The 24,027-nt window shown below is 43.3% G+C and overlaps 2 protein-coding genes across 2 annotated transcripts in view; one reads left to right on the plus strand and one right to left on the minus strand.

Moving 5' to 3' along the window:
• Positions 1 to 22,212, minus strand: part of MOB3B (MOB kinase activator 3B) — a 203,882-nt gene extending 181,670 nt beyond the window's left edge. Inside the window, 1 exon segment of the mRNA XM_032595612.1 lies at positions 22,135 to 22,212. The gene's annotated coding sequence lies outside the window, so the exon portion shown is untranslated.
• IFNK (interferon kappa) lies at positions 17,785 to 18,420 on the plus strand. The gene has a single exon (XM_030293711.1). The coding sequence runs from the start codon at positions 17,794 to 17,796 to the stop codon at positions 18,418 to 18,420; it is 627 nt and encodes a 208-aa protein (XP_030149571.1). The 5' UTR covers positions 17,785 to 17,793.
• Positions 22,213 to 24,027: the final 1,815 nt, after the last annotated feature.

Here is a 24,027-nt window from a genome sequence, read left to right on the forward strand (position 1 = left end):
TTACCTCTAAATAACTCAAAAACTATAGCATGTCCCACAATGGGTTAAAGGTAAGAATTGGATATCATTTAAACAAACAAACAAAAACTCCCTTCAGCCACCTGAGGACTACCGGTGGACACTCCAGTCCTGAGATGGCCAAATACACATCAGCCTCCCCACACATCCACTCCTCCCCAGGTGCATGTCAGGGCAACCATCAGCCAGTCAGCCAGCGGCTCCTTCTGTCCTCAGCATCTTTCCTAACTCTGCCTCCCCAGGCGGCCACTCTGGATGGGTCAGACTTGGTTCTCCAGATGAGGAGGCCATGTCAGGTAGCCTCCAAACACTCAGTCCATCAGGATGTCAAATCTAAATGGTTACAGGCAGCGGCATCTTCAGTCTTTCTAAAGAGACTACCACATGAAGTGTGCACTAATCTTTTTTTCCCTGGCATCTAGCCTGAGCACTGGAATCAGCAATTCTAAAATATGCTGCCAGCCCTTCGTGACAAAGTTCTCTATTGCCCTGGTCATCTCCCTACTGACTTCAGAGATCTGCCAACCCTCCCTTTCTTTGGAGGGAGGGGCAGTCCTCAAAACCTGAAGCGTGAGCTGATCAGTCACTTCGGCGAATGAGAAGTACTGACCCCACTGTTTCCCAATTCAGGGACTAAAGAGCTTGGGTAACTAACCTGCAGTAAAGCTGATACATGTGTGGGGTCTAAGAACCAAAAGGAAAAAGGAGGACAGGGAAGGAGGGGCAGGGAGTGAAAAAAACTTCATCTCTTCTTTACAAGATATCTATATTTTACTACAGGAAAAATTGACTATGTCAATCTCAGCAACTTTCAATTTCAAGTTTTTGTCATTTCCTTCCTCTGCTCCAATTCAGAGTCCAAGTGCCCTAAGAGGCCAAGACAAGACCAAGGCACAAGACCTTCAACTCCTTTCACGTTAACAAGTTGTCTTAAGTGAAAATGCAAGCAGAGGCCAATGAGGCCCAGGGGGCCTTCACTCCGTTCTTTACCCTGGAAGAGGGTAATTCTGGGCTAGAAGGTGGTGGCCCTGCCTTCCTCCTTCAACCGTCTGTCAGCTCTCCAGTCTCTTCTTCTCACTTTGCCCCAGATTCTGAGTTGAGTGAGCCTTGCGAGAAATAGTGTTCAGGCCCCTGTAAAGTTTGGCTGTCTGATGGCACCAGAATCATAGGTGTGGTGGACCCTGTAATGTGCTGTGGCTCCCTTTAGGACTGAAGCATTCATTGCTGAGAGTGTTGGAGGCTGCCAGAGCCTCTGAGCTGAGTGTGTCCCCAGGAATTACACTTAGAGACAGCTACCTCTCTGAAGGAACTTCTCTGCTGTGGCTTGGGCAGCCCACATCCAGTGACTGGCTGACGGACACAAAGACCCAACCTCCTTGCCTTAGTGTCAGTCCAGCTTCAGAGCTGCCCCCATCAACCCCTCCTGCCTCAGAGTCTACCTCTCCCTCTGCCCAATTCTGCTGCCCTCATTTCCCTCTTAGGCGTTACCATAAGTAGTCTCCAGTAAGCCTCCTACGTGCAAATCTCAGCGTCTCAGAATCCGTTTCCCAGAGAACTAAACTGTGATCATCAGAAACGAGGCACAAATAGTGCTGCACTACCCTCTGCTCAACTTCAAATTCATACAGGGTTTGCTAACATCCCTAACTCTCGCAGCAGCCACATGCAGACTTTGGTATGCAGTGGATGCATGAGGGCATGGCTGCCCACCAGTCCAGTTATAACAAGTATACTGCAGGATTTGTGCTGTAACTTAAATACATGCAGCCCTCAGTTGTGCACAGTTCTGACAGGCATGCATTTCCATGACCGTGGTTTGGTTAAATAATATCAGTCCCACAACAACCAGGTTCAGATTTCAGTTACCACAGAATATCATATTAGTAAGTGCGTGAAGTACAAGCTGGGCAGGTGACTCTTCAGTCCACAAATCAGTATGCAAATAGCAGGTGCACATCACTCACCAGTGACCAGTTGCATCGCTTCTTTCAAAGTCCATTGATGACTGGTCGCTGCATATCTAAGCAGGGCAGCAAGAGCTGGAGTGATGTTTGGCCACTGCAGGGATGGGAAGGTGGAGGAAGGACAACCAGAAAGCAGGATCCACTTGGCCAGATAGTGGTAAGTGGCAGGCCTCCCATCCAGTGTCAGGGTCTTAGAAGGTACTGGGGTATATTAACCATCCTTCTTCAAACACAGGAAAGGTGAGACCATTATCAAACCCTATATATTAGTTTCCTGTGGCTGCTGTCACAAATTACCTAAGCATAAACTTAGTGGCTTACGACAACAAAAATGTATTAGTTTACAGCTTGTAGGTCAGAAGCCTAAAATGGGTGGCAGGGCTGTGTTCTTTCTGGAGGCTCTATGGGAGAATCCATTTCTTTGCCTTTTCTGGTTTCCGGAGGCTACCTACATTCCCTGACTCATGGGCCCACCTTCCTCCAACCTCTACTTCAGCCCTTGCATCTTCTCAGACCCTCACCTGCCTCCTCCCTCTGATTACACTGGGCCCACCCTGATCCTCCAGGATAACAGCCCTATCTCAGTGTCTTTACGGTAACCACCCATGCAAAGTCCCTTTTGTCATGTGAGGTAAAATATTCACAGGTTCTAGAGATTTGAATGTGGACATTTGGGGAGGGGCATTATTTTCCCTACCATCCCCCATCAGGCATTTCCATATGGTTGTGCCCTCCTGGATAGTGACCCCCATTTGTCCACTGGACAGGCAAAGCTGCCTGCAAACATCTGTGTCTATATCTGGATCCCCTGAGAAAGGGCAAGAACAAAGAAATGATGTAGCCTGGTGTTCCTGATCCTAAATCAGCTGTGCCCAAAGGCTGCTCAAGCCTCTAGGTATATATTCTACATCAAACAGTATCACTTTCCAGTACCTTTGGGGAGTACAGAATTCATACTCTCCTCCTTGGACACTCATAAATTCATACTGGCATTTCAAAGGTCTTGAGGAGTCCTCCAGTAAAGAAACATACTTAGCTTGTTTAATCCTGAATTTTCTCAACTTACTTTTCATATCACATTTCATGGAACACTTCGGGAATGATGCACTAGATTGTCCTCGGACTCAGGCCAACACAATGGAAGCAGCTCCACCAGCAGTCTGCACGCCACTCCAGCTCGTCTTCAGAGCCAAACGCTGGAGGCCCTCCTGCCTTGAGGGAGAGGTTCTTGTCCTGCACCAGCCTTCAGGTGCACTTTGGCAAACTCAGGACCTACTTACTGACCCAAACACAAAGTATGTGAAGTGACATATTGTTCGGATGTCTCATTTCTGCCTGGAGATTCATTTCCTGGAGAATTAAGTTTTGTTTTGTTTTTATTTCTTCTTCTCTTTTCCCTCTCTTTGACTCTGGCTCTCAAAATTGAATGGGAAAAAAATGAGCAGGAAATGGCGTGTCACCAAATACTCTTTGGGAGGGTTTCGCTTCCCTCCCTTACCTGTAAAGTCAAGTACTTGGGCAGATTGCCACATGAAAACTAAAACATTCTCTTCTCTCAGCAAATGGTTTCTATTGTCAAAACAGAAAAGACAGAGCATGTTCATCGCCTTATTGCTGGTGTGTTCTGGGCTATAACCCTGGAACTCTACTGCACAGATCTTTGATTCACTGTGGTCTTTCTCAGGAATCACCAGAAGTTTGGGAGATACCACAGAATCTCAGAGTCAGAAGGAAACTCAGGGATCATGCATTTGATTTTCTTCTGGAATCCTGGAATCTTCCTTCAACATCTCTATTAAGAGGCTCTTCATTTATGTTTCACACATTTTACAACTGTCACCTACCTTTCAGCTACTACTCATCTGAACAAATGCACTGTAGTAGAGGGTTCCAGCCCACACCAGACTACGTGTCCCCTCTGCATGTCCAAGATGACCTCTCTCATCTATCTACATCTTCCATAGTAATAATAATAAAATTTACTGAACGCTAACCACAGGGTAGGCACTATGCCAGCCCTTTTAATTAGGTCATCTGACCACAGTCTTATGATGTAATATTGCTACTTGATAGACAAACAAAACACAAAACTATTTACTGAGGTTTTTGCTGCATTTACTGATATTATTTACTGAGTGTTTTCCACATTTCAGACGCTTAAAGAGCTAAGCACTTTACATTTGTATCATCCTGTCTATGAATCGGCGTTAAGGTTTATCTTTTGCAGATAAAGAAACTGAGGCTTCCACCAGGTAAGACATTCACCCATGGTCACACAGCCAGTGAGAGGCAGAACTGGGATCCAAACCTACAAGTATCTTCTGCTTATCCTTCGCTGCCTCCTTCTCCCTCTTGTCTTTCTAGCCAGAGGGGTTCTCTGTAAGTTTGTGAATTCATGGAGCACTTACTCAGCATCCCAGTCTTGTCACTTGTCATATTCTGCATGGTGCTTAGTTTCTCCTCACTGGGCATGTCTTCTACTACTTGGCATTCTTTAGCATGCTGCTCATAACACAGGCTCTATAAACATAAACTGCTTTAGAATAAGTCAGCTTACAGCAACCAGGACTGGAAAAACAAATAAACAGTTTTTTGATGAAGAGTTTCCAGGTCTCAGTTGATTCCTTCGTTGTTTTAGGAAGCAGCTATGCAGAGGCGTTCAGTATGAGGGATTAAAGTAAATACTTTGTCCCGTGGCTCTTGTTTTGACAGCGACCATGGAAGCAGATGATCGTTAGGCTGAGTCCCCCCAGATCTACTAGTGAGGTTGAAAGCATCTGTGAGTCAGAGTTGAATCTCCAGCTTCTAGAAAGCATCTGACACATAGTAGGCACTCAACAAATATCTTTTGAATAACAACCAGTTACAAAGTCATGTGCTACAGATTCAGCATTTAGAAATGATAATCTCCTTGGGAATGTAAGCTGGTGCAGCCACTCTGGAAAACACTATGGAGGTTCCATAAAAAACTAAAAATAGAACTACCCTACAACCCAGAAATTGCACCACTATGTATTTATACAAGGGATACAGGTGTGCTGTTTCGAAGGGAAACATGCACCCCCATATTTATAGCAGCACTATCAACAATAGCCAAAGTATGGAAAGAGCCTAAATGTTCATTGATGGATGAATGGATAAAGAAGATGTGGTGTATGTATACAATGGAGTATTTCTCAGCAATCAAAAAGAATGAAATCTTGCCATTTGCAACTACATGGATGGAACTGGAGGGTATTATGCTAAGTGAAATTAGTCAGTCAGAGAAAGACAAATATCATATGACTTCACTCATATAAGGACTTTAAGAGACAAAACAGATGAACATAAGGGAAGGGAAACAAAAATAATATAAAAACAGGGAGGGGGACAAAACAGAAGAGACTCATAAATATGGAGAACAAACAGAGGGTTACTGGAGGGGTGTGGGAGGGGGGATGGGCTAAATGGGTAAGGGGCACTAAGGAATCTATTCCTGAAATCACTGTTGCACTATATGCTAACTAATTTGGATGTAAATTAAAAAAAAATAAAATAAAAAATAAAATAAAATGAGCTTAAAAAAAAGGAATGATAACCTCCTTTCACCTCTGAAATGATTCTTAGAAATCATTCATCCAGAACATGATAATACTCAAGACATTTATTTTCACTTAAATAATAGTATAACTTCAATAATAAAAATAAAAAAATAAGTTTAAGAAAAACTGTAAAATGAAATCTTACAGAGTCTCTTGGTGATAAAGTAAAATGCTGTTTGCAAACTTAGTAACAGTATGCTTGATGTACGATTAGTGCCCAGTGTAGTATTAGCTGTGAATGATACTGAAGGACCTTCCACATGTTGGTCCCCATGGGAAATAAGTGCTATGGGTTCTGATTTTTAAAGAAGGCTAATGACAGTATCTTTCTACAAAAATATATTTCTTGTATGGAAAGCATGCTTTTTTTTTAAAGCCATCAAATTAATAATGTCTCTTATTTGCATAACCTTAAAAAAAAAAAGGCCAAAACTCTTATTTCGACAGTACTTCTTCTGCTCTTCAGTAAAAAAGAAAATAACCCTATTAGAAAGCTGTTTATGGCTTTGAGAACTCCAGTTCTCTTCAAATGGATTGCAGAAAATCTTTACTGAGTATCTACAATGTGTGTCACTCATCCTGCCAGCCCGACTCCTCCTCCCGTTCATACCACTGCCAACACATTTTGACTGCTGGTCTATTTCTCCAATTGTATCAGCAGCATGGCAGAGACGGGCTAGCTGTTGATCACTATAGTCCCTCCTTTCCTGGGCACACAGCTGGGCTAAATTTCCTGGCGTCCCTTGCACTCAGCTGGGACTATGACTATGTGACTAAGTTCCCACCGACAGGATGTGGCTGGAAGTAATATGTGCCCCTCCAAGACTGGCTCATACAATGCCCCCATGCACACCCCTCTGGCTCTTGCCATTTTGTCCCAGCTTGATGAAGATAAGCTGTGAAACCTTGAAAGCTACATCGAAGATAGCAAAGTCACAGGATAAGGGTTTCTGTGTCCCTGACCACTGCTTGGAAAAAAGCCAACCATTGCTCAAGTACCTCTGTTCTAAGCTTTACATGAGAAAAAAATGCTTCTGCCATGTTTGATCCATTCTTCTTTCTTTGGACGTGTTTGTTAAAGTAGCTAGCATCTGGAAGGCCTGAGATTTTTGCAAAACTATGAAATACTGATAGATTATTTATAAGATAGTGAATACACTCATTGTATGCCAAATCAGACACTGGCTCATAAAATAACTAAATAATATAGAACTAAGGTATCATTGCAGACAAGGTTCTACTGTAGATAAACCATCAAAGGTGCCAAAAGTTTAAGAAAGATGTTGCTGAAAACCTTGAAATATAGAATGTTCATTTTTCAATTTTTCTGTGACACGAGAAAAGTCTGCTATGGCTTGATTTCAGTGACAAGAACATCTTGATCTAGCCTGTTAAGCACCAGTGTTTCGAAGGATAGCTTATGCCAGAGCATTCATGCACATAGACATTTCTGAGAATTAGACATTTCTGAGACCTTATTAAAAAACCAAACTGGTGAGAATTGTGGACAACTGGTGGAGTTGTGAGCTATAGGCTTTCATCTAGGTTTAGTAAATGACAGATTAGGACCGCTTTCTTACCTTCATTCAGAATTGTATGATTATATTCCATTATGATTTGACCACAGATAGCAATCCACAGTTTAAACTGATCATAAAAACACATTACTTTATTTAAATGTCAAAATGCACAGGAATATATATTTGTTCTGTGTACACATAGGATATGTATCAGGAGACACTCTCAGACATTTAAGCCTAAAGTGAAACCTGAGAAACTGAAGCTTCAACCACAACCAAAGTCCAATTAACTAAATTATTTATTTTGTTGTTCTAAGTGTAAGGGACCTAACCTGGTTTAAGGCCATCAAGTTAAAGATGTAATGCCAAAGAGGATTACTTACTGTTTATCAAAAAACTGTCCCACTAATTCAGTAAAGACCGTATAAACAATGGGTAATCAATGGCACTTTTGGAAAACTGCCTTTGATGATCACAGATATTTGCCTGGGCCCCAGTGTATCCCAAGTAACTGACTCAAAACATCTCTCAAATCAGTCTGATTCCTCCATCTCCACTGCCCCTACTTTTATCTAGGCCACTACAGTTCTTACCTAACATGCCAGAAATCTACTCTCAACCTGGCTTCCTTGCTTCCGCTCTTGCCTATTCTCCAAATGGTACCCCCACCCCCCCTGCCCACCAAGGGGTGCCCAAAGCAGTGTCTTTAAAGCACATATCACATTACACCACTCTCTGGCTTAAAATGATTTCATGGGTCTTCACTGGTCTTAGAATGGAATTGGAACTCCCACCTGGCCTGCCATGCCATATCCAATCCAAATCTATCATTGTACCAATCTCCCCCTTCCCTTCACTCCAACCCAACTAATCTCCTTTGTGTTCCTTGAATATCCCACATTCTTTTCAGGGATTTTGAACTTCTAGTTTTCTCTGCCTGAAATGTTCTCCTTCTAGCTCTTTACATTGCTGACTTCAAGTCTCAGTTCAGCCATCACCTCCCCCAATCACCCTCTCTCTTGCCCTGCCAATTTCCTTCATAGCACTTAATAACACTCTATAATTTTATTCTCTATTGTCTGGAAATTTAGACATTCTATGAGGATGTGAACTTCACTTTTTTTTATTACTTTGTTTCAGGTATCACACCCTTAGAGATGGAGGTTTAATGGATGAAATGCACAGGGAATGGATAATTTCAGCATTCTTTGTCCCAGTGACCGTCCATGGCAAATTGTAGTATCACATGTGTCGATAAGTGTTCCTGTCCTGTCTCGGCAGGGATAGCTATAAAGTAATCCCAATTTCTGCTCTCCTAGGAATATAAAGATGTTTTAGTTCTGGGGCCAACCATACAGCCCTTTCCACACAGTGAGTCTTACTGTTAAATGAAAAATGCCCAAGTGTGCAAAACTGATCATTCCAAGAGGATATGTCTTAATATTTCATTATCTATGACATCGCACAAGGCTATCCTGGCTTTGAATTTTAAGCTATCTAACCTATGAAGAAGCTCTTTCAGGAGAAACAAGAGTCATTTCAACACAGAGTAAACTACCAGCCACTTCCTTGGATTCCCACATCTAGGGCCATCACCCTTAGAGATTGTTGTATAGCAAATCAAACCCACGTCTATGTGGAAATCCAGTGCACACTTCACTTTGGTTTATGGCACTGGGTCAATCTGACAGAATAGCTTGTTTTCCCAGTTCTGACTAACTGGAGGAGAGTCATGCCTACAAATCGGTTTTCCAGACGTTCCTCTTTACATATAATAGGAAATGCAGGATTGGATCCGGGCAGGAGCTCTGGAAATGTCAGGGCAGTCTCTCCACACTGAACAAACATCCCCGAGAGTGCCAACATTCTCAAGTGAATACACTTTTCCCCATTTTGAGCCATGGTGAAGACATGCTATCCCAATCCAGCTGAACTAAAGAAATCCATTCTGTAACTCAACATGAGAAAACTCATTAAGTACCTATGGAATGCCTGCCAAGAAACTTCACACTAGCAATATGACATCTGCCTACACATAGGGAGGTTACAAGAATCACCCTTGCAATGCATGTGGTGGTAGTTAATCCTGTAAGGAGGTTGCTGGGGTCTTTACCAAAGAAATTCCATAGTGGTCGCTTCTTGAAAACCCATGGGAGAAATGCCCCCCAGGACTCAGTACCAAGAAAAGCTTTGTTTCTTCTGAGGATTTAGCTTTGCTGATGGTTTTATCTTTTGGTTTACTTTAACAGATAACATTTCCTCTTTGCTTCTAGAAAGCCCAAGGAAGATTTGCAACCCTCTGCACTAATGACATTGGAGATCATGACATGCATTCTTATGTTCCTCTTGTTTTCTTACACATATTTTCCCTCAACTTTGACTTCTTTAAATACTTTTTATTCTCTTGTATTATATATACATTTTTTATAAGCTGCTTCAAATCCTTTTGGGAATTAAATAGGCTATTAATGCATAGATACACACAGTAGATTTTACACTAAACCTTTTTACAACCCTAGATCCTGTAAAAACACAATATGGCCTCAGACAGACCTGGGATTAAACCTGATTTTGTATATTTCTAGCTGTGTTATCTTGGGTAGGCCACTTAGTATTTCCAAGCTTCCATTTCCTCCTCTTTAAATTAAGGATAATAACATCTACATTGTATTGTGGCTGTGAGAAATAATGATAATTTATATAAACAGCTGATACTTAGCAACTGCTAAATAGTTTCTCCTATTATCAATAATAACTATGTAGATTGTTACCAGAAAATACCTAAAGGCAATGTCTGGAAGACACCGGGACACAGACACATGGAGGATGTTATATAACTATGCCGGCAGAGACTGGAGCAATGCATCGGCAAGACAACGGACATAAAGAATTACCAGCAATCACCAGAAGCTGGAAGATGTAAGAAAAGATTCTTCCCTAGAAGCTCTGCGGGGAAAATGGCCATGATGACATTTTTGATTTTAGACTTCTAGACTCCCGAACTGTGAGAGAATAAATCTGTTATTTTAAACCATGCTATTTGGGAAATTTTGTTATGGTAGTCTTGGGAAACAAATACATCTCTCAGCTTCTATAGCCCCAAATGGTAGAAGTGAAATTAACCAAACCAACTTCCAATCCAGCTGACATCTCCCAAAGTCTCGCAGACACATACCTGGCCACAGGATGTATTTCATGGAAGGCATATGCTAGAAGAGCATAAAGACTTTGACCTGAGGCTTAAATGAGTTAATTTCCCTCTCAAACCTTCAAATAGCTCATCTGTACAATGGGATTAGGTCTAGATCAATGATGGCAAATACATTATAATTGGGAATGGCTGCCTGAGAGCACTGTGTTGAGAAGGATTATAAGGAGTCATCTGGGCAAAGAGGCAGAGACACTTTAACAGTCAAAATACTCCATCTTCATACTCCCCATGCCTCTGTGACCATCCTTGTCAGTTTCCTCTTCCAGTGCCTACTCTTTAAACAGAGGTGATTCTTAGGATTCAGATAATGGCTCATACTTCTTTTCCCACCTTACATGTTCTCTTTAGACAAACCAACTAATTCTTAAGGTCTTAAATGATCACTTACAGCTTCTCCTCATACTTTTAAATCTCTCTCTCAAGCCTGGATCAGTCTCCTATCCTCATTTAGTCCCATACATCCAAATGCTAGATGGACATGTCCATGTAGCTATCTCACGGACAACTCAAAGCAACTCATTTATAATAAAACTCACCAGTTGCTCCCCTAAGCTTGCTCTTCCTCTCATATACTATCTCTTAGTCAGCAGTACAACCATATACCTAGTAAGAAAACTGGGCTCTTTCCTGGACTATTTCCTCTTTCTTACCCCTTGATTCCCAATCAATCATCAAGACATCCCAATCTTACCTCCTGGATAATTCCTTTCTGTATTTACTATCACTGTCCTAATTCAAAGTTCCATCAGTTCTTGCCTTTCAAGATTCCCCTCAGGTAGCACTGCCTCCAGATACCTCTGCATCTGTGTTTTCTGCCCTTGAATCTCTGGAATCTGGCATTGTGTCTAACATGTAGGCAACAGATGATGATAACGACAATGACAATGATGACGACAATGATGATAAGGATCATTTGTTTACCACTTGCTATGTACAAGGCACCATTCTCAGCAATTTTTATATCCACAGCCACCTTCTATGGTAGGTTCTCATCCCTATTTAGAGACAAAGTACAGAAAGTTTAAGTGACTTTCTCAGAGTTACACAGTTCTACCAAGAGGATAAATGGATCTGAAATTCAATTTAAATTAAAATACACTCATAAGGGGAAATAGTGAAACACATACCTATTTGTTCAATAAATTTTTATTGAACACACACTATGTGGTGAGCACTGGAGGCACAAATAAATGAATACATAAACACATTAACTACAGACATGGGGAAAATCTCTCAGGAAATTCATTCATTTCTCTAGACCAGAACTGACCCAGGATTCTGGGAAACGAGTTATTATCCATAGAATTCTAGGTAACTTTGAGAAATACTAGGGGTGGCAGACTTAACTCAGGGTTTCCTCCTCTAGTATCGCCTTCCTCACAGAGCTAAGAAGCCCTTGTGAAGTACCAGAAAAAGCTTCAGTTATGGCCTCCATTCCTGGCCTCACAGCAGTGCCAGCCCCCAGCCTCCTCAATCCCCTCTTCTTTGACTGCAAGAGGGCTGCTCCTCTCAGTCGAGGCAGAGAGAAGCAAGTTCTCTGCAAGCTGGTAAAGGCTTATTACTTTGACAGCGTTGGGTCAGAGGACCTATGTCAATCTGACTTTGCCAAGTAGCACTATGACCTTGGGCAAGTCACTTCACCCGTCTGACCCCAGAAGCCTATCTCTAAGTGTCCTTCCAACCCTACATTCTATGATTTAGAGCATATACTTCAGAGCCTACTAAGGGCAGGGATCTTGGCAATAAGAGACCCTTCCCCTATCCCCCTTGGCTACAACAGATTATTCCTGGACACTACCTGCAAAACCAAGCATTGCTCAGACACTAAAGAAATCCTAAAATTTGGGGTATGTGATTATTCTGTCAGTCTAAGAAAAGTCCACTTAAGTTTTCCCATAATAATGCCTTTCTTTGTTATTCATAAATGTCAGGAAACCTATGACCACATGCAACCTGACAGCAAGTAAAAGAAGACCTTGTCCTCATCTCTGCAATGGCAACTGCTTTTTAAAATATCTATCCAAGACAAGAGGACCTCTCTGTCCATCACATTACTCCACTCTTGCCGTTTCTTCCCAGACTACAGGCACTCTTGGATGTGGTCTGGGAAGAAATCCACATTTACCCAGTGAGTAAAGGGGAGGATTATTCTGGAAGGTGACAACTCTCATCTGAAATGTTTACTACCATCTTGGAAGTGAAAGCCCCATTAGGGTTTGAATGGACCAAGTGAAACAAGGATACAGGTGGAAACTGTTCTGGTAATCCCAAAACTGAGGGTAGGTTTTACTGATGGTGAATACTTATTTACTTACACATTTATTTCACATGGTAAATTTCTTTTTATCAGGGATCATTTTGTAAGGGCCAGAATTGTTTCTGTGCAGAAGTTACTACATGCATCATCTACAGCTGGACTATAAAAGAGATCCAAGGATAAGTCTGTCCAAAGAGCCTCTTTAAGGGTGATATGATAAAAACAAAAACAAAAACAAACAAAAAGAAAACAAACAAACAAACAAAGCTATGGGGAGCATCTAATACAAAGAAGTGGCAATACTGGAGGAAAGAGGGGGAAGGAATGATCTTGAGCCTCTCAGCAGTTTTGCTTACATGGCAAACGAGCAAATCATAAGAAATCACAAGGCAGTATTTTGTTCAACAAACATTTAGTGTTTTTATGCAAGAGATGCCATGAATACAAGACTGAATAACTGCCTGGAGGCCTAGATATGTGAGTCACCCAAACAACTTAAAACTATGTGATCCCACTAGACTAGAGGTATGGCTGTGCTCGTGACCTAACCAGCCATGGGGAATCCCAGAAAAAGAAGTGGAGGTTTGAGTCGCTACCCACCATTCTGTGGACTTCTCAATTTTCCCAACACCAGACATTGTCCTCCCAAATCCCTAACTGAACCACCAAATGATTTCCCTGTCATTGAGACATGGCTTCATTCTTTTACTCATCCAACAAATAATTACTGAGTACCTACTTTGAGCCTGGCACTGTGAAAGGCACCAGGATCTGTTTGATCCAGGTCTAGTGACCCATTTATGCCGGGCCTCATATTCATGAAGGGTTTATAAAGTACACTTGTTAGATTATACAAGTGATATCAAATATATAGTGACAGATACACTTACAGGATTAAACTTCAAAGCACATTATAATTTTTATAATCTTGTTTTGGCAATTTTCAAAAATATATACAAGTCTCCCCATGGTGACATATCATCCATGGAAGTTATCCAGGTCTCTCTCAGTCACCGTGGGTCCCACTGGACATTCAAGAGAGGACTGCAAACAAGCCAGCTGTTACACTGTGCTCACGGAACTTGGTGCTTAGTGGGGAAACAGTTATCAAATAAGAACACACATCCAATGAATAACGAGTTATCCAGGGGAGGAGAGTGGCATGGCGTGAGGCTGCATTGGCAAGCAGGGTTTTCACTTTTAGCTGAAGCATTTGAATTTTTACTATAAAGACATATATAAAGACACATGCCATGTGCTACTTGTAGAGTCATTATAAATTTCTACATCAGGCACATCATGAAAAGAACAGCCAAGAAGGGGACTACAAGACCATGAGAGAGGCTGACCCCAATGTGGGAGGCACTGAGAATGAGCAACACGCCAAGTTGGAGCTTCAGACTTGGTCTGGAGCTCAAACAGCTGCACACAACTTTGTGGTGACCATGGGGGAGGTGCTGCCAGGCATGGGTGCAAGGCTCCCCATCTCAGAGATCTCTCCTGGGCTCAAGCACTTTCTGACCCCACAAATGGAATGAGCTTTCAGCTATTGTGTAACATGGATGATTGATATGTTACTCTCACCTTGGTTTGAAACTGCCTTCTCATGGAGAGCAATAAATCTTACCAGAAAATACTAAATGCCCCTGAGCTGAATCACAGCAATCCTGTCTAGACTGAAATGTCTCATCTTCATTTGTCAAGCAAATTGTGTCTTGACCATTATTGTGCACCTGGTAAGCCCCATTGGCTTTATACAGTTCCATCAGCAACAGGGCAGCCCCTGCTAAACAGCTTTCTCTCTGAGGAAAGCCTGGCCACATACAAATGATCTCAAGGCATGCTAGAGAAATAAGAGCAAATACCATGGAAACATCATTAGGTATATCAACACACTGACTGCTGATGGTAGATGGAACAGTCCAATTCTGTACCAAACAAATTTGGGGAAAAAATGTTTCCTTACACTGTTCTTTTTTATTTTCCTGATGATATTTTGAGATATACTCACATGGCATGGCTCTTATAAAACAGACGCAAGACCAATGACTGATCATCCAATAATGCTTCTGATCAGAGCAATTGTGTGTGTTTGTGTGTGTGTGTGTGTGTGTGTGCGTGTGTGTGTACGCATGAATGCACACATGCAATACTTTCTTAGTTTGGCAGGTGCCTCTTTGGAGCATGCAGTTTTTAGGGCTGTGTATACAAGTAAAGTCAGCACAGAGTAATGCAACTGAATGTACCTCTGCACGAGGTAGACAGCTAGCTGAGGAAAAGTTTCCTAGAATGGGTTTCATGTCTTAGTTCTACTCTAAGACCTCACTGGGAATCTGTATGGTAGAGAGGGTTACTAGGTAAAATATGGGGCACCTAGTTAAATTTGAATTTGGGGTAAACAATGAGTGATTGTTTTTTAGTATAGGTGCTTTCCAAATATTGCACGGGTGTTATTTTTATTTGCAAAATCAGGCGACCCTGACAGCTGAAGAGGGGAAGACATGCATGTCAATCACCTTTGTCATGAATATTGTCACCATCAGCATCAGTTAACATTTACAGCACATGGGGATGAGGTCCATGCTATAGGGAAGACCTATGAATTACTCCTGCTGCCTAAAAGACTCAGAATGTACCTACTTCTTCAATTGTGGCCTCCTTGAGATCATGGGCTATATCTTAGTGCTCCATCTTTAAGACCAGGCCTAGTGACTGGCATGTGGTACTAGCTAACAATAGAGTTTTGAATAAATGAGGATATGGTATGGAATGGTTATAAAAGGAAGAAATACGGGGTGAGCAGGATAAAATGACAAAACTGTACATGGCAGAAAATACAGGGAACCTCCAAATCTGCAGCCACCTGCATCACCTATGAGAAGAACCTCTTAGCAGAGCAATTCAACTGAACAGTCTCTTAGCTTGGTCAGTAAGACTGAACTGTCTGGAATAAGTGCAAAATAGTCTAGGCATTCTGAGTGGGTAGGGGAGGGGGAGTATGCAAAGCTGGGAAATCAACACTTATACAATTATCCATTTTAAAACATTTTTTTAAATGTTTATTTTTGACAGAAAGAGCATGAGCAGGAGAAGGGGAGAGGGAGAGGGAGACACAGAATCTGAAGCAGGCTCCAGGCTCTGAGCTGCCAGCTCAGAGCTCGACGCGGGGCTCAAACCCATGGACACCTCATGACATGAGCCAAGTCAGACATTTAACCAACTGAGCCACCCAGGAGCCCCTACAATTATCCATTTTAAAAAGCCATAATGAAGGGGACAAAGCACAGTAAAAGCCCACAAGACTTTTAACTTGCTGACTACAGAAAACTAAAAAACAAAAAAAAACAAGGTCATTTAAAAAATGCAAAAAATAAAAATCACTAAAAATAAAAATTATTTTTCTAGTCATAGAAAACATTTGTAGCATATACACGTCTAGATTTTTTCTGCACATATATGCATATTAGGTATTTAACAAATATGCTATCAGATTCTATATACTACCATGTTAACTTGGTTTTAAGCTACAAAGTAAATTTATCCAAGTGACCAAATATTTAATGCTTGCACAGAAATTTTCTACTGATGAATTACTTAACCAACTACCTACTGCTGCACAAATTGTTTTCAGTTTTTTTCTGTGATAAACTTCCTGACAGCTAATTCTTTAAAGATGCCCATCATTATTTCTTGGGGATGAATTCCCAGAGGGAGAACTTCTGAGTCAAACATTAGACACATTTTTAAGGCTTTTGATACATATCATCACTTTGCTCTCTAGGAAGGTTGTGTCAACTTATAATGTTATAATTATAAAATATAAAAGGGCTCATTTTCCAAATTATTTTTCCAAGTTAGTCACCTCATAAAATCTGTGAAATCAGAATTTGGAGACAGCACATGTAGAGTAATATAAGTAGCAAGTTTTCTTCTCAGAGGAAACCTGTCCAAAAAGCCATGATTTTAAAAAATCCTACTTGTCCACAGTTTGCCTTTAGTCCAACCAACTGGTTTAGATAAGAACTTTTAAAGTTAAGTTTTTAAAGTCTGTCATATTTGTGGAACTGTGTCTGCTTACTATTCTAAAATGACTTTATCAAAAACGAATACATTTCTTTTTTAAGGTGATAATTAAGCCAGACTTGTTTAATGACATCCCATTCACTTTCCTGGACAAAGGAATGCATTTGCCTTACTTTTTCCATAACCAGAAGAAGGTTATTTTTGGTCAAAGTGAAAACCATAAATGGTGGATAGCTATCATTATCCCGGTAATAGTGGTCCAGGTGTGAAGTACCTCTGCAGGGAAAAGCAAACAGGAACAAACAAAAACCTTTCCAGCATCCAGAACCTCCAAATAAGAAGAAAAGATAGCCAAGCAGAAGTTTTAAAATGCTGCCTAAACCATACCTAAAAAAGGAAAATGCATGACACTACAAGAGAAAAGCTAATGAAGCAGAAAAATACTTCCCACTATACAACTCCCTAGAGGACTATGACAGGTATCAGAGGTGTGTGAAATGTTTGACAGCCATAGGAAGCACTGGTTTGGGTTTAACTAAAAGAAAGGATAGTTGGAGAGTGCCAACATTTTCTACTGACAAAAGAAAACCAAGCCAGCTTTCTCTTCTGTTAAGTTCCATGCTCAGTTGACCAACTCTGTTTTCATCTTTTCTGAGACCCACGAAAATAGAGTAAAAAGAGAAAATATCCAAATATAGAAGCTGAATTTAACAAGATTAGAAAAACCTAAACTATGTTATGTTCTGGTAGACTTGCAATCAAATAATTACAGTCATTTGGTCAATGTCTGATTAGTTCAATGAGAGAAGATGTTTGGCTATATGGCCAGATACCAAAAAACAAAACAAAACAAAACAAAACAAAACCATTTTTTTAAAGGATCACTCTCTCTACGTAATAATCAATCGTGTTATGACAATTTTGTAATACTGGGATGGGTCATCCAAGCAACTAAGGAAATGGTAATGCTTTGCTCACTTTAAAGAAAAAAAAAAAAATCAGCATTTCCAAAGTTGGCATAGTCACACAAAGTCAAAACAAGCCTCAGAGGCAAAGGAAAGGGGCCGAAACCCTGAGAACCATAAAATGACGAATGAGAAAACTCCTCCCCACGGAAGATATTCAGGTATATAAAAGGCATGTGATGGAACACTTAAGACCTAAAACATCACTGTCAATCTTGAGTCTGGATGTTTAGCTTAGGAAGAAAAAAAAAAAAATGAACACTAAGCCTGATGTGATTCAAAAGTGTTTGTGGCCTGCATGCCTTGTAGGTCTGTTCATCCCTGGCGCCCTCTCTCTGCACTGTAACTTGCTGCATCTTCACCTGAGGGAAGTCACCTGGCAAAATCTGAGACTTCTGAACAGCATGAGCAATTCATTTCCTGTAGAGTGCCTAAGAGAAACCAGAGCTTTTGAGTTGCCCCAAGACATCCAATCACACACCCCACCTGGGAAAAGGTACCTCAAGGAGGCCTTCTATGAAATGTCCACACAGGCCTTCAACATCTTCAGAGAGTCCACCACCAAATCCACTTGGAAAAAGAAAAACCTGAAACAAATCCAAATCAGACTTGATTGGCAGATGCACCACTTGGAAAAATGCTTCGAGGAAGAGGAGAAAGGGAAGGAAGACTCGAAACAGATGGAAGAGGATGGGATGGACTTCTCAGGAGCTATGGTCTCCCAGGTGAGCAGCCTAGAACTGAGGAGATATTTCTATAGGATGTACAACTTCCTGAAAGATAAGAAATACAGTCCCTGTGCCTGGGAGATCATCCGAGTGGAACTCAGAAGATGTTTCTACTACTTCTATAAATTAACACTACTACTCAGGAAGAAATAAGGTATATTCTTAGAATTAAAATTCCATTTCTCTCCAACAGCTCCTTCTCTTTCATCTTCTTTTTAAGAATTATTGGGCTATTCTCCATTGGAGTGGCGGTGATTTATGCAAGGTTTAGAGTCTCTAAAGTTGGCCTTGAGACATCAGCTACCTTTCCAAGAGAGGTGATGCCAACCATCCCCTGGGTACCCTGAATCTTGTTAGAAAGTTCCGAAGTCAGTTCTAAAGGAATGAGATTCTCTTCATGTTCTTCTACTGTTTTCTTCCCCATTCCTTGTGCCATTTTGTACTCACTTTGCTCTACTACCTTTGAACTTCACCCAGCCAATGGCTAGAGGATGTAGCCCAGAGAATGTTGCAGAATGTAACACCTCAATGACTTAATCCTCCTGCTGCCAAGGCTGTTTATTCTATGAAAATTTAGCTTGTTAAAGGAGCTTACACAAGCTATCATAAAGTTAAAACCCTCCGTGTCTCCCCCTGTCCTCAACAAAAAAATGAAAAAAAAAAAAAAGTTGAAATTCCTGGCCTATTTGCTTCTCAGTTTGGTTTGTTTGAAATGATACAAAGACTTTATTATTTTAAGAGAATAAAGACCCCCAATGATATTAGATGGTTGAACTGGATGGCCATTAAGCTCTCTCATTCAACCTTTGAGAGCCAATGATTGACTCTTGCTGCGTATTATTTGATTTGGAAGGCACAGAAAATACTGCAGAAAAGTACAGTATCTGCCTTTCATTGTTTTTCTGTTTTTTAATGCCTGAGATAATTACCTACAGTCATACTTCGCATTGATTTTCACATTGAATTTTCCCAATTAGAACACCATTTTCTGCCTGTTAAGTAAACTAGTTATAATAACACATGACACTTTACTATAGTTTATTTTTTTAGAAGTTAATTTGTATCCAGATTACTTAGATTATTTACCCAAATTTTCTTGTGTGATCCTTCATCTGTATTAATTCATCATCTAGCTGAAATTAATTTTCTCTTCCTCTCTCTTCTCCACCCCATTTCAGAAACCTGCACCGTCAAGCAAGAATTAACATAGAGATTTATGGCTACACAAATGCACAAAATGTACCTGGTTCCACCCTTCGGAAACCTTCCTGCTATTGTTTCAAAAGCAAGCTACTAAACTGTTTAGTTTCAAGATTCATTCAAGTACAGGGCTCAAATGGTAAAGCCAAATAGAGGAAGTCTTAAAAAAAACTGGGGTAAATTTCAGCCAAAAATTAAAAGTTGTGGATTATGACATACTGGTTACCAGTAGAAGGAACACAAATAAAATGAGTTAGTAAAATCCATTTAGTAAAAACAACTCCTCAACAGAGTTGCTCTAAATGAAAAAAGGGGGGGGGGCATAAACTGAAGAAATTGGGGCATGCACACTACAAAGCAGTAAGTATACACCTGGCATCTTCCAAGAATTTCTCTAATAATGCTTTTGCACAGTCTCCCTGATAACTCTACCGAGATCATGTCAATTATTTTAGTAATTTATGGCTGCAGTCTTGCCAAATGTCTGCCATGCTGGAGGGAAGAAAATTGGAACTTTGAGTTAATAAAGATTATCTGATTACATGGGCAGGGTCAGAAGTCAGAACAGTATGCTTTTATTAAAAGCACCTCTAAGGGACAACAGGAAAAATGCTTAATCTCATTTGTGATTAAAGAAATGCAAAAGACAAGAGCATACTTCCCTCCCATCGGTCTGGCAGAAATGAAAAACAGCGATTATAATACAGAGTGTGAGTGGGGTGCAGGATGCAAGGAAAAAAATCCTCTTGTATCTTGTTAGAGAGAAGGTAAAGCGGCACACCCTTCCTACAGGACGCTATGGCAATCTTAAATATCCTAAAAATTGCATTCAACCTAGCTGTACTATCTCCAGAAATTTATCCAAGGAAATCATTGGATAAGATTGTCCACTGGAGCCTTGCTTATAATATCCCCCTTCCTTTTGTCTTCATTTTCACTTCTCTGTATTTTTTTTTCCTACAGTGATTTGGGGGAGGGAGGGTAGTTAATTCTAAAATTAAAGAAACTGTACAAGATTATCTTCCACTACAATTATCCTGTTTTCCTTACTGGAGCAGACCAGGACAAACACTGCCCTTACACTTTGTTAATGATGCCTTTGGGCACTTGTTGGGCAACCCAGGTCTGCCTTGTTGCTCTTCTCCTGCTGCTACTGTGCAAAATTTCAAAGGAATCCTTCCTTATGCAACATTTTCATAATGAAATGTTTGTAAAGAGCCTTCCAGTGCTTCAAAGATTTTGCTTTTTGTTGTTGTTGTTGGAACCACTGGTAATATCCAGCACTTTCTGGAAGTGCTCTGTGTCCACCTTCCAGATTTAGCAGTCAACTTTGTATTTATTTGTTGAATGGAAGTCAAATTTCTATTAGGTCAGGTAAAGGATAGACTCTTAGAACTGTGGAGAGCCAAGTGCACAGCTCCCACTTAAAATGCTTGAGTGGGTACATAGGTCACAAGTGTTTGGAGGGGAGCTTCCTCCCTACCCCCTCTTGGGGGAAGGATCAAAAGTTAGAGTGTAATTGAGTCTCCTTGGAAAAAGGACGAGTGGACCTCCCTCAGAAAAAGCTGGCAACATCACTGTATGTAAAGCTATGAGCATGTATAGGTTCTAACAGGTGCACAGGCTTGGCCTCCACTCACAGGCAAAACCACTCTCCCTTCACCCTTTCGATGACCCCCCCTTCTCAAGAGTAGCTACTTTGCTTTGACCTACTTCTTTAATACTCCCCAGTAAGAAGAAACATGATGTGTAAGCATCTAACTTGTGAGGGAAGGGACAGAAGTAGGGCCACCCGTAATCTACCAGGCGCACCCTCAGGGGAACTCGGAGGCAGTCCCAAGCCACTGGTTCGCAAGGATTTGGAAGTCTGGGCGCTTTCCCGGTGGCATCTCTAAATGCTGAGAGGGGACCTGGGATTTAGACATGGGAAGCCCTACCCCAAGTCAAAACTCGACGTTTAATCTGGACGAAGCCACCTAACCACTATTTCTAGGCAAAGTCTCGAGGCTTCCCGGGTTATTTCCTTCTCCATCCTGGCCTGTCCTCCGGCCCTTGGAAACTCGCAGACCCCAGAACCTCGGCATTCTGCCCACCACAAGTGCCCCGACCCTGTGCCGCTGCCCTGGAAGCGGCCCAGCCACAGGCCTTTAGGCGATTTAAATCCACTGGAACTACCGAAGGACACCCTGGTCGGGGGCGGAAGGTCGCTTCCAGTCTCGGGAAAGCGGCACCTCTCCGTGACTGCGCCCTTCGCGGCGCGCCTGGGCTGAGATCTGAGAAATGCGCCCCGGGCCACAGGCAGCCGAGGAGGCGGGGAGGCTGCAACTTTCCCTCCGCCCTCTAACCTCAGGGCCTGGGTGCGGCGGCCTCGCGGGGGTCAGGCTCCTCTCCTTCCACGGTCGGGATCCCCAGCGGGAGGCGGCCGTGTGGGCTGGAGGGGGGGGTGGCGGGCGGGTGCAGGGAGAACACGGGGGGCGTCCTTCTCTCCGCGAGCCCCGCCAGATGTTGCAAAGGCAAACAATAGGGGAGACGCGGAGAAACAAAAGGCCATTCGTCACGATCTCCACGGGCTCTGTGGCGTGGTCCCTACGGGGAGGACGTCTGGGAGGCGGTCTGGAAGGTGGGTGAGGGGGGAGCCAGAGGCGATTGGGGGTTCCCGGTACTCACTTGCCAGGCACCGGGGGTCGGCCCTTTCCATTCCGAGAGGGGTCCCGAGGCAAGGAGGATCATCAAAGGAAAGTTGAGGGCTTTTCACCTTCCTCGGCGCGGGGGAAGGGAGGGGCTGGATTCCAGATGTTTGACAGTTGTTGGCCCAAGGGGTCTTCAGGGTTTCGTCCGTTCTTTCCCCACCCGCACCCTCCCCGGAGCTCGGACGGCGCCGGGGTCGAGCGGGCCGGCGGAGCGGGCTTCCTTCCCCCGCTCGGCCCGCGTGGAGCCTCCGCACACGCCCCGAGCGCCGAGCTCCGGCCCAGGCGCACTTTCGCGAAAGTTTGTCTTCCCGCCCCCCCGCGGCCTGGCACGCACGCTGCAGCCCCCCGCGCTTCGGGGTGGCTCCGGGACGCACTTGTGCCCCGCAGGGAGACCGAGGTTACAGAGTCTGCACAGTCAAGGCCCCGGAGCCCGGGCTGGGGACTGGACTCCTGTTCCCGCCCGGGAAGGGCGCGCGAAGGGCCCGCAGGGGCCTCGACGTGGGGCGCGGGTCTGACGCGGATCCCGGCCGCGGAGCCGCCCACCCCCCGGTCCCGCTGCGCCCGCCCCCAGGTGCGCCCCGCACCCCAGCCCGCCCGGGCGCCACCGGGGCGAGCAGCTGCCGGGCGGCGCCACCTTGCCTCTCCCGGCGCGGGCTCTCACTCACCGTGGGCTTTTACCTTCAGCCCGCGGCCGGGTCGGCTCCGTGCGCCGGGCGGGTCAGTAGCAGGCGGCGCCAGAGGAGGAGGGTGAGCCGGGCGCCAGACGGGCGACGCTGGCGGATCCACGCGGCGGGCAAGGGGCGAGCGGCGAGGGGCCAGCGCGCGCGGTCTCCAGGAGCGCGCGGGCGAGCGAGCTCGGGGCTCGAGCTCCAGCAGCTGCTCCCAAGTAGCCCCCACAGGCGCCCCGCGTGCGGCTGTGCGCGGGGACGCCGAGAGGGGACCCCTGGCGGCCACCCGCGGAATGGCAGCTCCGTGGGGGAGAGCAGTCAGGTCACCTGGAGGCTCAACTTGCCTCCTTCAGAGGTGGGGAGTGGTCGGGCTAAGCGGGCTCCCCACCTTGGGGAAAAGAGGGTGGTCTTCTCACCAGGGCGACAAGGGAGATACCGGATCAGAAAGGACGCGTTCACGGTCCACAACGGCCAAGGCACCTATAAAGGGGGAATCACCTTCTCCAACATTCTCTGACTTGTTGAAAAATACTGACAGAGGGGAGCATTAATCGTTGGAAAATACTCCGAGATTGTGGCAGATTTACTAGAACAAACTGGGAGTAGTGGGATGAGCATAGACTTTGAAGCCCAGTCACCCCTGAGACTTTCTACTGTGTGATCTTGATCTGTGATCTCTAAACTTCAGTATTCTTCTCTGTAAATTGGGAAAGCAATATCTACCTTGCAGGGTGGTCTTAAGGGTAAAGTAAACATAGAAAGTATTCTTAATAGTAGGAGTCACTAAAGATAAGCTTCCTAGAGAAAATAATGTCTTATGGGGCGCCTGGGTGGCTTAGTAGGTTGGGCGTCAGACTTCAGCTCAGGTTAAGATCTTGAAGTTTATGAGTTCAAGCCCCGCGCAGCGGCCCTGTGCTGACAGCTCAGAGCCTGGAACCTGCTTCAGATTGTCTCACTCTCTTTCTACCCCTCCCCCACTTGTGCTCTTTCTGTCTCTGAAAAATAAATAAATGTAAAAAGAAAATAATGTCTTCCACATCTTTTATACCTGTTTTATGGCACCTTAATACATATTGATTAAGGAGTACCAAATGTTGAGAAGTACCAAATTTTACAATTCTGATTATACACTTTAAAGACGTATGGAACTATATTAATTAGAAATTAGGATACGTGAAGAAAACATCTTTCCCCCAAAAGTG

The sequence above is a fragment of the Lynx canadensis genome, chromosome D4, assembly GCF_007474595.2.
Source record: "Lynx canadensis isolate LIC74 chromosome D4, mLynCan4.pri.v2, whole genome shotgun sequence".
In the NCBI taxonomy this organism is placed as follows: Eukaryota; Metazoa; Chordata; class Mammalia; order Carnivora; family Felidae; genus Lynx; species Lynx canadensis.